This window comes from Bos taurus, chromosome 22, assembly GCF_002263795.3.
Source record: "Bos taurus isolate L1 Dominette 01449 registration number 42190680 breed Hereford chromosome 22, ARS-UCD2.0, whole genome shotgun sequence".
Classification (NCBI taxonomy): domain Eukaryota; kingdom Metazoa; phylum Chordata; class Mammalia; order Artiodactyla; family Bovidae; genus Bos; species Bos taurus.
The window spans coordinates 7,364,415-7,378,390 of record NC_037349.1 but is presented as its reverse complement, the minus strand read 5'-3'; the positions used below and the strand labels follow the sequence as shown (position 1 = coordinate 7,378,390).

At 42.5% G+C, this 13,976-nt stretch overlaps 1 protein-coding gene across 1 annotated transcript in view; it reads left to right on the top strand.

Annotated features, from left to right (window-relative positions):
• GLB1 (galactosidase beta 1) overlaps positions 1-13,976 on the top strand; it is a 103,980-nt gene that overhangs the window by 66,241 nt on the left and 23,763 nt on the right. The window contains 3 exon segments of the mRNA NM_001035043.1: positions 5,956-6,030; positions 8,288-8,377; positions 11,244-11,357. Coding sequence (NP_001030215.1) covers positions 5,956-6,030; positions 8,288-8,377; positions 11,244-11,357 — 279 coding nt within the window.

Genomic DNA, 13,976 nt, shown 5'->3' with positions numbered 1-13,976 from the left:
TAAAATGACAGAACCGGCACATCAAAGTCAGCCGAGTGTAGGTTGAATAAAAGTGTCTGTGCAGTTGACTTTTTCATCCAGTGTGGTAGAGAGGTTGCGGCCCTGGCCACACCTTGGCTTTAGAAATTAGGTGGGTCGTGGCCCTACCTCGCACAAGTAAATAGGGGATCTCAGACTGCTGTCAGGTCTCCCCTCTGGATCTGTGCTGACTGCTGTTATTGGCCAGAATGTTGGGGGGAGAATGCGGTATGTCACCTGGCAGAAGAGAAAGAATATGATCTAGGCTTCAGGCAAAGCTGGGAAGAGAGACCTTGCATCCTGCTGTAAGATCAGGAGTCACTCTGGCCTCATTTGTGTTACTGTGAGTCATAAAGTTCACTGTAACATGATCTTTTAAATTTCACAGAAACATAGACTCATAGAATATTAGAAATACCAAGGGTTCCCAGCTCCAGATGGCTGCCTGTCTATGTATCTATCTCTTCTTCCTTCTAAAATGTGACTAATGATAAAAAAAAAAAAAGAATTTTTTATTTTAAATGAAGCCAACAAGAAGGGAGCTGTCCATGCATGAGAGATTTCAGCAGATTTCTGGGAAACAAAAATAGATGGAGCAGTGGTGACTGAACAAGTAAGATAAGGAAATCTAGGTTCCCAGTGAGCATGGAAAAGGGTTATAGGAACAGGGAACAGGGAGTAGATTGACCATAAAGAACCAAGAAGAGCTGGGGTCTTGGAACTACAAGTAAGACAAAGGATGGAAATGAAAGCTGAAAATGGAAGATCTGGGTGGTCCAGTGGTTAAGATTCTGCACTCCTTATGTAGGGAGTGGGTGTTCGATCCCTAGTCAGGGAACAAAGATCCAAAATCCCACATGCTGTGTGTATCATGGCCAGAAGATTTTTAAAAAGCAGGGGTGGCAGGGTGGGAAGGCTGATGAAACTCTACGTATTTCCAGTCATATCCTTCACTCCTTCACCCCACTTTCCAATAAACTGTCCATCAGGGAAGCATCTTTCTACCAGCCAGAAAATTGGAGGATTAAAAAAAAAAAGTGCATAGCCCCAGAGCAAAGACCCCACATGTTATGTCTGATTCCCTGCGAAGTCATCCTAAAACAGAAGTCCCCACTGGACAAGCCTGGCTCCTGTACGTATAACAGGACTGGCACAAAGAAGCTGAGTGTGCAAATGCTAGTGCATTCGTTTGCATTACCATTAAATGTGAATAGACAGCTAAGGATGATGGCCACATGTTTGTGCAAACCCAGAAAAACTGCAACCAGGAGGAGGAAGACCAAGATGAAATAAACAGAAAAGTAACCCTAAAGGCAACAGAGAATCCACAGGACAGATCTTAAACAGAACAAAGCAAACCTTCTCAAATGTATATCCTTCAGAGATATCTGAGAAGATACGGCATCGATAAAAGAAGAACAGAATACTTTGATAAAGGAGACCAAGAAAAAGTTATCGGAAATTTTAAAAATATCCTAGAAATTAGAGTGAGAAGACAGATGGAAACAGGAGAGGAAAGATGAGACCCATAGAAGAATAATCTGGGAGGTGCAGGTTACTCATAAGGAAGGGGAGAAATGGAGAAAAAGCAAACAGCAAAGAAATAATACAGAACTTTCTCCAAAATAAAAAAGAATATCTGAGTTGCCTAGCACAATGAATGTAAAACCCATGTGTGTCCAGATGCATCTTTACAAAAATTTAGGATATTGGGAATAAATAACCTACAAGCTTCCAGAGAGAAAAAGCTGGTCACCTTTTTCAGGAAGGTGCTTGGCATGAGGCACACCAGGTGACAGAGGACACTGAACAGCACCCTGGTCATTCTGAGGGAAGATGATTTTTTAGAAAAATATTTATTTGGCTGCATTGGGTCTTAGCTTCAGCATGAAAACTCTTAGATGAGGCATGTGGAATCTAGTTCCCTGGCCAGGGATTGAACCCGGGGCCCCTGCGTTGGGAGTCTTAGCCTCTGGACTACCAGGAAGTCCTGAAGATGATTTTCAACATGGAATTCTATACCTACCCAAATTGCTAACTAAATATGACATACACAGACATTCAAAGGTTCAGGAAGTTTCCTTCCCATTTACCAGTTCTTAGGAAGTTACTTGAGATTGCTCTGGTGAAATGAGGAAGTCGTGAGATTCTAGAAACAGGAGGGAAAAGCCAGAAGAATGATAAAGCCTGGGGACTTCCCTGGTGGTCCAGCAGTTAAGACTCCACACTCCCGATGCAGGGAGCAAGAGTTTGATCCCTGGTCAGGGAATGGGGACCCCACAAGTGGTGCAGCGGGGCCATAAATAAATGAAATACGAAAGTTTTTCTAAAATAATCGTGGACTCTCAACCCTTGGAGCAGAAGACTGAGGGTCCCAGTAGGAGGATTTCTGGGAGAGAAAAGAGTGTTGGAAGAAACTTGATACCGTCTTTGGAAATTTGGAACCATCTAAGCACCGTGTGAACTGCACAGCAGAGAGGAAGAAAGAAAGGCAATTAAAAACCCCAGGGAAGAGAAAAGAAAACTAACATCTGCAAGGAGAGAGAATATGCCATCCTGATACATATCTGCCATTTAGCTGTGCAGAGAGCAGTATTTATATAATTTTAATAATGTGAGCACAGGTGATTAATTTTAATATAAGGTCAATGTGCACTTGAAGGGAGGACTTGTGACTAATAGGGTAGACCTTTAACCTTGACATTTAAAAAGCACAGCTGATGGTTTGGAGATGGGAGTGGAGAGGAGAGCTAAGGGGAAGGATGCAGATAGCCTTATCTTTAAATGTGTGGAGACGATGGATAATGTTCTAGTCGGTAAGAACTAAGAAATAAAGGTATAGGATATTATTTAAAGCTACAAAGATAACCCGTAGAGAAAGTAAAAATAGTGACATAACCATATTGGCAAGAAAGGGTGATATCTGAAGAGTACAACTGAGCTAAATCCCATGTATTAAAGAAATAAATGATCATGCTTTAAGTTGCTCAAACAAGAAGTAACAGGTAAATTTAGAGACTAAAAGAAGCAAAAATCGAAACAGTGAAATGATTTTAAAATGGTTTCGTCTGAAGAACAGAACTAAAAGAATGTTGCAGGAAACCACTGCTTTTTACTATGCTTTTTAAAATTACTTTTAAAAAGGGAAGCTGAGAGGCGGCTGGGGGGTGGGGGGCGGGCGGGGAAAGAAGGAAGGAACTAAGAGCCCTGACAGATCATAATACAACCTATTAATACTTGGAGATTCCAGATGGACATCGACTTTTTTTAAGACCTGGGAATGACACCCGTATCTTCTGACATTAATATAAATTGTGTGTGTGTGTGTATTTAATCAGGTTTTGTTTTTGTTTAAAAATCATTTCAAATTTACAGGAATATTTCAAGAATAAGAATAGCAGGACAAACACTTGTGTCTTCCACACCCAGATTCACCCGTGCGAATATTTCACTACGTTTGTGTCATCATTTGCCCCTCGCCGAGCCCATACGCTCTCTAAACCTCTGGAGGGTTTTAGACATCAAGACTCTCGACCCCTACATACTTCAGTGTATGCTGTTTAAGAATAGGCAAGAATATGCTCTTATATAACCACAGCAAATTTAACACTGACACAAAACTTTAATCTACTCGTAAGATTTAATTTGCACACAGCATCTTTTCCTGCTATAGACTCCCCCCCTTCAGAGTCAGTTTGGGCACGTACCTTTTATTTCTTTTCCTCCCAACTCATCTTCAGCTGTCACTTTCATCCTCTCTAACTTGTTTTTGCTCTTTTGTTTCACCCCATTCCTAATTCAGGTCTCAGTTGTTGTTTTTAAAAATAATTTTATCTATTTTTGGCTGTGCTGGATCCTCTTTGCTGCATGGGCTTTTCTCCAGAGCAGGGCCGGCTCTGCAGTTGCGGTATGTGGGCTTCTCTTGCGGAGCCCTTGTTCTAGGGAGCATGGTCCTCAGTAGGTGTTGTGGCTCCTGGGCTCTAGAGCACTGGCTCACTAGTTGGGGAGCATGGGCTTGTTTGCTTTGCAACATGTGGGACCCTCCCAGACCAGGGATCAAACCCATTGTCTCCTGCATTGGCAGGCAGATTTCTTACCTCTGGGCCACGAGGGAAGCCCCAGTTGTCATTGTTTTAATGGTAGCATTTAAAAATTTTTATTTTTGGTGTATAGTTGATTTCTCCTGGCAATCTTGATTCCAGCTTTTGCTTCATCCAACCCTGCGTTTCTCATGATGTACTCTGCATATAAGTTAAATAAGCAAGGTGACAATATACAGCCTTGACGTACTCCTTTCCCAATTTGGAACCAGTCTGTTGTTTCATGTCCAGTTCTAACTGTTGCTTCTTGACCTGCATACAGATTTCTCAGGTCGGGTGGTCTGGTATTCCCATCTCTTTCAGAATTTTCCAGTTTGTTGTGATCCACACAGTCAAACGCTTTGGCATAGTCAATAAAGCAGAAGTAGTTGTTTTTCTTCACTTGCTTTTTTGATGCTCCAATGGATGCTGGCAATTTGAGCTCTGGTTCCTCTGGCTTTTCTAAATCCAGCCTGAACATCTGCAAGTTCACAGTTCACCTACTGTTGAAGCCTGGCTTGGAGAATTTTGAGCATTACTTTGCTAGCGTGTGAGATGAGTGCAATTGTGTGGTAGTTTGAACATTCTTTGGCATTGCCTTTCTTTGGGATTGGAAAGAAAACTGACCTTTTCCCATCCTGTGGCCACTGCTGAGTTTTCCAAATTCGTAGGCATATTGAGTGCAGCACTTTCACAGCATCATCTTTTAGGATTTGAAATAGCTCAACTGGAATTCCATCACCTCCGCTAGCTTTGTTTGTAGTGATGCTTCCTAAGGCCCACTTGACTTCACATTCCAGGATGTGACACCACCCTAATGGCTGAAATCGAAGAAGAACTAAAGAGCCTCTTGATGAAAATGAAAGAGGAAAGTGAAAGTGTTGGCTTAAAACTCAACATTCAGAAAACTAAGATCATGGCATCTGGTCCCATCACTTCATGGCAAATAGATGGGGAAACAATGGAAACAATGACAGACTTTATTTTGGGGGGCTGCAAAATCACTGTAAATGGTGACTGCAACCATGAAATTAAAAGATGCTTGCTCCTTGGAAGAAAAGTTATGACCAACTTAGACAGCATACTAAAAGGCAGAGATATTGCTTTACCAGCAAAGGTCTATTTAGTCAAAGCTATGGTTTTTCCAGTAGTCATGGATGGATGTGAGAATTGGGCCATAAAGAAAGCTGAGCACCAAGGAATTGATGCTTTTGAACTGTGGTGTTGGAGAAGACTCTTGAGAGTCCCTTGGACTGCAAGGAGATCCAACCAATCCATTCTAAAGGAAATTAGTCCAGAATATTCATTGGAAGGACTGATGCTGAAGCTGAAACTCCAGTACTTTGGCCACCTCATGCGAAGAGCTGACTCATTGGAAAAGACTCTGATGCTGGGAAAGATTGAAGGCGGGAGGAGAAGGGGACGATAGAGGATGAGATGGTCGAATGGCATCACTGACTCTACGGACATGAGTTGGGTGAACTCCAGGAGTTGGTGACGGACAGGGAGGCCTAGCATGCTGCAGTTCATGGGGTCGCAAAGAGTCAGACACCACTGAGCAACTGAACTGAACTGATAGCTGATTTACAATGTTGTGTTAGTCTATTTGTTTCCACTTTCTGTTTTCAGGTGTTTTGTTCTATAATTATTTGAGTGATTCCTGGAGCTTAAAGCACAGACATACACAGGCATGTGCTTAGAATTCTGTTTTGGAGGGAGTTTTTGGTTCCTTTGCCTTTCCAAAAATCACTGGCACTATTTGAATCTTTGATCATTCTTTTGAAACATGAATTGTAGAGATGTGTTTCTGAGAGTTTAACAGCCGTTTTTCTTTTCTTTTTTCCACTGTGGTTTATAGTTTGCAAAAATACCAGAAGGTCCTATCCCCCCATCCACACCGAAGTTTGCATATGGAAAAGTTGCTCTGAATAAGGTAAGAAAAAAACTAACAGAAACATTAAGAGTGAGGAAGTGGAATTCAGCAGTCATGAGTCAAAGTGTTACGTCTGGCAATCGGCTCCTTATTTTTTTGTGAACTTGTTTTCTGTGAGACTGATGGGGTGGGTGATGTTTCTGGGAAAACGGGGACACAGGCCATGAGCTGCTGTGTGTGATGCTGACAGGGTGAGTGCGTCAGGCGTGAGCGGGCATTCTTAGATCATTTTGTTTCCATTATCAGTGGCAAAACCAGCCTTAGGAGCCCTTGTGGGAATAACATGTAACCTTACTGTTATGGCTAGTGACATTCGTTTCTATAATTCTCCTTTTCTAAAAGCAGTTCTCAAAAGCCACGAACATTAACTCTAAATTGTACACTGCCCTCGATCTCAAAATCATGTCTTCAGGAAAAAAAGAAAAATCATGTCCTCGTGGCTTGTGGCTTATATGGTAATTGGGACATATAATTACCATATTGTGGGAAATATGGTAATTGGGAGTGGGAAAGCCAGAAACAAATCATAAATATTAGCAAAGAGCTTTTTCTTCTAGGGAAAGAGCAAAAGAGGAGAGGCTTCATTTGATAGGAGTGACGTAAGCCCAAGGCAATTTGTTTTGACCATCTTCAGGTTTTCCCCTCTGATAATCCCTAACTCCTACCTGGGTTAACTAACAAGAAAAAAAAAAGTTACACATTTCTTAAGAATCTTGATATGCTAAAATAGCATCATAAGTTTTTATCTTTAAGCAAAATGCCAAACATGATTGTATAATGTTTCCATTCGTGAAGCCCTTTGATGTTTGGTTGAGCTCTTGTAACATTTTCCACCTAGTGTCGGATATGTGTGTTACATTCTACAAAGAATGTGGTTTCTCTGCCTGATAGGAATCTTGCTTTAGATTAATCAGACTTTAATCACATTTGTAAAGGGAGTACCTTCAACTTGTTCATTGCTACTGCTACTTAAGGAAAAGTTTGGTTTGTGTCTTTTTAAGCTGTGAAAAGTTTATTTTTATGCAACAGAAAATAACTGCAAATGTTTTGAACAATATTGCTAACCTTAGTACCAAAGCACATTCTGTTTACCAGGAAGGAGAACTGTGAGACCAGAAACTAAATACAGGATTGAAGACAGCAAATTGACATAAAACTGTGTAAAGGCTGGGAGTTCCCTGGTGGTCCAGTGTCGAAGACTCTATGCTTCCAATGCGGGGGGCCCAAGGTTTGATCTCTGGTCAGAGAGCTAGATCCCACATGCTGCAACTAAGACCCCGTGCAGCCAAATAAATGAATAATTAATTTTTTAAAATACTGAATGAAGTTTATGTAGATCATAGTAATATAGGATAAAAGCTCTGACCATGAGCTCCTTTAGTTATCCAAGTAGGAAAGCACTCACTTAGCTGAATTGATGGGATTGTACCTAACCGATGGTTTTTTTTTCTTCCATGCTACCTATCAGTGAGGTAGCTCTAAAAAGCGTTTATAAAAATTCCTAACCAGTTTCATGCTGGGGAAAGCCCTGGGTTTGAAGTCAAACCTAACTGCAAATCCCGTCTGGGCCGTGACTCAAGTGAAATCCTGAGTCCCCACTTCCTTCCTCTTCCCTAACAAGGGACAGTATTGCCTTCCTTGCCGGCTTTTGTGAGGACTCAGTGAGGTGTGTGGGTAAAGGGAGGTCTCTCCTAGAGTTTGGAGAGGCACCCACGGTTGTTTTGTACATCAGAGTAAACATCATGGGCTACAAGTAAACACAGTCATTCAGGCTGAATATAAGTGTTAATTGGGTGTCTACTATGTGCTGGGCATTGGAGGTGAGCACAGTACAGACCTTGCTCTGAAGAAGCTGACTGTCCACAAGGAGGACAGTGGGGTCAACAAGTGGAAGGTGATCCAGGCATGGGGAACATGCTGCTGACAAGCTCAGAGGAGGGCACAGTGGGGCTGCTTCACTCGGAGGTGGTGGGGAGGTTTTACAGAGCCTTGGTTTTCATGCATTTTACGGGCCTTTCCTATACAGGAGGTTGTGACTGAATAGGTATGTTTGAAACTCTTTACAATATCATCTGTTATTTTTCATCCAGAGTTAGGGACTGGATAGAATTGATTCCACTCAGGACAGCCCTGAGTGGAATTCAAACCATTTCATTTAGGGGTTTGGTCAAATCCGCTGTCTCTGATGATGACGTTATTTCTACTGTGATTAAGTGAGGGGTGACAGTGAGTAAAAGCTGCTTTTGTTTCTTTCCAGTTAAAGACAGTGGAGGATGCTCTCAACATCCTGTGTCCCTCTGGACCCATAAAAAGTGTTTATCCCTTGACATTTATCGATGTGAAACAGGTAAGGCTTCAGAGGTAATGCTTTACCTTTTTTCTACCTTCAAAAATATGTGCTTTCTACACTACCTGTTCTGAACACAGGGACCAAAATGATAAGCAGATAAATCAGACCCCTATGTAAAATCACCTCGGATCTCCAGGCTCTAGCTCTGTATGCTGCACAGTGGCTGATCTTTGCTGTTCTCCCCATCCCATTTCTTATCACATAGGTAATAACCTGCTTTAGCATAATTCTGTGCAGGTTATACATTGAGTATATGTCTGATATAATTAGTCTTATTAGGTATCAAAGTAAAACCACTGTTTTATTACTCAAAAAAGACACTTATTTGTTCTTGCTGCTGCTGCTGCTAAGTCGCTTCAGTCGTGTCCGACTCTGTGCGACCCCATAGATGGCAGCCCACCAGGCTCCCCCATCCCTGGGGTTCTCCAGGCAAGAACACTGGAGTGGGTTACCATTTCCTTCTCCATATTTGTTGTTAGTTCCAAGATATAGGGACTGTGTTCTTAATAGATTAGGTTATTAGAGATTTTTTCCTGCCTTTGCAGAGAAAAAGAAGAGAGTACACGGTGTGTGTGTGTGTGTGTTTAATCTCCAGGCACAGCTCCATCTTTATTGTAAAATTTACCCAACTTTTTGTGTTAGAAAACTTGCAAGAATAGTACAATACCCATAGAGCTTTAACCTAGATCCATCAAGTGTTAACAGCTGCTTCATTGGCATTCTGTGTGTGTATGGTTTGGAGTCAGCTGCTTTTTGTTTTTTTTTAAGCATTTGAGGTAGTTGTCAACATCATGACACTTCCACTCTTAAATATTAGAGCATGTATTTTTAAGAAGGACATTATAGTACATGATCACAAATAATGATCACCCTTAAGAAATCTAGCATGGATACAGTCCTATTATCTAATATACATTCTACGATCAGGTATCCCAGTTTATTTCAGCAATGTCCCTTATAGCTTCTCTCTTTTCAGTCCAGTTGCCAGTCCACGATCACACATTGCATTTAGTCTGCTTTCATCTGAAACAGTTCCTGAGTCTGTTTTTCCTCTCTCTCTCGTGACATGGTCATGTCTGAAGAGTTCAGACAGTTTCTGAGTTTTGCAGACCACACCTCACCGGTTAGACTCAGTGAGACATTTTTGGTGCACACACGACGGCCACGGCGTGTACGTCTCAGGCTGCCGTAGTAGGGTCACTTGCTGCCTTTAGTTCAGTGTTCTATTTGATCACTTAGTTAAGATCTCAGCTCTGGTTTTTGAAATGGAAAATTATGTAGGGGCTCCTTTCTGACTTCTGAGGAGATCACCTTCTGGAGGATGATATAGTAACAGCACATTTGATCTTGCTTTAGCTTATTTTGTTATATTATTATATCTTGGAACTAAGAACAAATAACTGTCTTTTTTTGAGTTTGTGATTTCAGTCCAGCAATACTGCTTTGTGATAAATAAAAATGATTAATTAAGCCCCCCTCACTTTTTTGTTAGCGTTGGGTAGTGTTCTTTCTCTGGTTCTAACACACACTGGTTGTACATCCGTGTCTCCATCTACCTGTCCTCTCCACCGAGGAGGGTCGGAGCACATCAGATAAGACACAGCTCAGAGCAGTGGGAACCTGGGAAGTGGATCCCAGGTTAGTGTCCTTGCTTTTTCTCAGCCCCTTTCTGCTCTCTCACCTTTGGCCAAGGCAGTGCTCTCAGATCAGGTGTGGCTCCTGGGCCCTGACTGCTTCAGATCTGGGACAGGCCGTAGAAGACTTACTTCCAGCAAACCTCTCGGTGGGCACAGCTGCAGGGAGTGGGGTGCAGCTCTGGTACCCCTGCAGCTGCCTCCCCCATCCGCCCCGTCCGCAGTCCTCACTTTGCCATTGCAGGGAGCATCTCACCTTCTGCTCCCCTCCTGGAAACCCCTCGTCTCTGAGCTAGGACTCACCACTCTGCTGCATTCAAAAGAAAAAAAGAAACAACAGATGGAGATTTGGGGGTCTGGAAGGGAGGCCTCCTTGTGCTCGAAGGTTTGGGTGATGACAGTGGCATTTCTTGAGTTCAGCACTTTCCTGCAGCACAGGAACACGGGTTAGCATTTTCCTTCCGCTCCTGCATATCACCCCTCCCCTCTGCTGGGCTGCTCTTTCTCGCATTCAGGGCTGAGGAGTGGGAAACTGTTTCCTGCTGGGTTTCCATTTGGATTCTCCTGTAGGACCTGATTTGTCCAGCTCTCCCAGCTAATGACCACTCAGGAAGCCATTCACCCAGGCTGGTGTTTGGGGGCTTCCTTTCCAACCAGGGGTCCCAGCATCTCAAAGTACTTTCTGAGGCTCATTTAGAGGCACATTTCACCCCCACCTCCATCTGTCTCTCGCCGCCTGTTTCCCCCTCGCCTCCACTTGAAACGGTTTCTGATTGACTCTTGTTTTGTATGTTAGAGCAGAGTTAGCCCAAGAAGCTGGAGAATGCTTTACGGAGCATTCTGTTGCTGTTTACCTTTTGTTTTTGTTGTCCTTGGTTTTGGTTTTTGAGGTAATGGCAGTAACCTTTTGATCTGTGACGGGATCCCCCCAAGTTATTCTGGGCACATCACCTACCACGTTCCAGGGTCTGGTTCCCTCTTGTGGGAGGGGAGGGGATGTTTGACAAAGGCCTCCAGGCTTCCTTGCAGTTAGCTGCTGTGATGGTTATTCTGTGATCTGAAAACTGAAGCCAGTTCCCTTTAATTAGACAGAATATTTGCCGAGGCTGGGGAAGCATTTCATTCCTATAGTTTTAGAAATGTTGCTTTCACGCGGATGGAGGGTGACCCAGTTCGCCTAAGGTGAACTGCAAGAGTGATGTCTTTTTCTTGCATCCTTCTCTAACCAGTACTTTGGATTTGTGCTGTACCGAACAATGCTCCCTGAAGACTGCAGCGACCCTACACCCCTCTCTTCACCACTCAGTGGTGTCCATGACCGGGCCTACGTCTCTGTGAACGGGGTAAGAATTCTCTCTGAATTTGTGTGTCTGCCCCCACGAGGGAGGAGAGTTGTGGGTTGCACTTGGTAATGATCTCAGAGAGACAGCAGTAAGCAGTCCTGAGGAGAGATCTTATTCCTTGCCCGGGAACTGGACCTGGTTAGCCTGGATGAAAAGCAGAAATCTTAGCTGCTGGGCCACCAGGGGCTACAGGCAAAGTTCTCCTGGCTCTTTCCCCTGTGTGAATGCAAGAATGTTTCAAGGAGGCAAAAACTGTAAAAACAGGTAGCAAGTTTATCCTTAGAGACACAGCACAGGAAGAGGGACAGCACACAGAGAAACAGCGTGTTTATCCGAGTTCCCTGGTGGTTAGGAGTCAGCATTTCACTGCCAGGGCCTGGGTTTGATCCCTGATCCAGGAACTGTCTTGCATGCCACACAGCAGGACCAAAATACAAAAAATAAATAAAAATAAAAGACTGAAGCAAGGCAGAAATACACACCTGGAGAGGACAGCAGGTGTCCTGAATGGGGAATGTAGTAAAGAGGTGATTCAAATCCCTTATATAAGACAGTCCTTCTGGGTCTTTGTGTACCTTTGGCCAATTATCGTTTCTTTTTTCACACTTGACCTGTCCTTGGGCCTTCCCCAACATGCGTGCATAACTTTTTGCTAAAATGGATCCCACTGCAGAGGCCTCTGGGTGCATGTCCTCACTTGTCATGGGGTGGCACGTTGTGACCCCCAAGGAGCCTGCCTGCACGTGTACGGACAGGGAAGTTTCCCTTGCCCTCAGGAGTGGTCATCTTCAGCTTCTCTTCAGCAGAGGTCAGCTTCTGCCACTAGCTTTGTCCTTGGAGTGTCTTCACTTTGACCCCACTTGACAAATGCCAGATGTCCAACCCAAGGGCCCAACTATCTCCTACCTCAGTAACATGACAGTCAGGGAGACTGCTGCCTTCCCATCCTCAGGCTCCACCCTCCTTGTGATGCTCCTGAGCTCTTCCCCTTGCTGGCTGGTGTAGCCTCACCTGCACTCCATCTGCCTGAGGTATACACCCCCTCGTCCATTCGAACTTCCTGGTCGCCCCCCTAGTCCAGGGCCATCCCCTCTGACTGACACTGGGTGTCATTCCTGTCTTCTTTACTCTTGGGTGGCAGGGTCTGTTTTGTATACACCAGATGAGTCATTTTAACTTAGGGTCTTCATCCTACATGAGAAGTTATATTCTGAAGGGCTGTTCATGATAATCAGAGCTAAGAGATACGAAGACTTTGATTTCATACATAACGTTATAGGATTTCCATTCCTCTCGCTGAGACAATCATATGAAATAAACACATGAAAGATTGTTCCTAACCAAGAAAATTTGTTGAGGAAAAAAAATTTTTAATTTTTCTTAAAAAAAAAAAAAAAAAAGAATGAAGTGATTTTAATATATGAAATAGGCAAACGACAAGGTCCTACTCTATAGCACAGGGAACTATATTCAATATCTTATAATAACCAATAATGGAAGAGAATATGTAAAATGCAATCACTTTGCTGGACACCCGAAGCTAACACAACATTGTAAATCAGCTATGCTTCAAAAGCAACACAAAAGGAAAGAAATTAAGGGCCAGAGAAGGGAGTGATTCACCCAAGGTCACTCAAGAACTATCAGAACTAATTCTCTGCTGCTTCGATTTCTCTACAGCAATCTCCCATGTCTCCCAAACTACTTATTCTTTTTTTTTTTTCAGATTTTAAACTTTTTCTTTTGTATTGGGGCACAGCCAGTTAACAATGTTGTGGTAGTTTCAGGTGAGAGACAATTTCAAATGAAAATATTTCCATCCTATGGTGATGAGTGGTTTTAATTTGAGTGGCAGCAAATGTCTAAAACACTATGAGTATGTATACTGATGGCAATGATTTCTAAAATTCCAATTTGAGGGTTGTTTTAGTGATTTTTTTGTTTGTTGTTGTTTTTTTTAAAGAATCTTGCATTTTAAAAAGTTAGGAATATGTTGCTGCTAAATTACCAGTTATTTCCCCTCATTCTATTATTTCATCTTTGTGGTTAATGTATCATATCAGGTATTTTGAAGTAAAACTACTCCACCTAACTCTCTGATTTTATCTCGTTTGTCTTATTTTGTCCCATCTCCATGTGATTTAAAACCTATTTTTTATTACTGCCTTTTTTGCTGTGAGCGCATGAACAGATTCCTGTATTAGAAATCTTTCCCTGGAATTTCTGCCTCCATCCCCTCTCTATTAAAAATAGACGCACAGCCTACTCAATACTCTGTAATAACCTATATGGGAAAGGAATCTGAAAAAGAATTCATATATTGATATGTATACATATAACTGCACCACTTAGCTGTACACCTGTAATGAACACATTGTAAATCAACTATACCCCAATATAAAATAAAAGTTAAATTTAAAAAATAAGGGACTTCCCTGGAAGTTCAGTGTTTAAGACTGTGCTTCCACTGCAAGGAGTGCAGGTTTGATCCCTGGCTGGGGAACTAAGATCTCGTGTACTTTGCAGCATGGCCAAAAATTAAAAAATAAATGAATAACATTTAAAATAATAATAAATACAAAATAAAAAAATAAAATAAACATACAAGAAAATAACCCA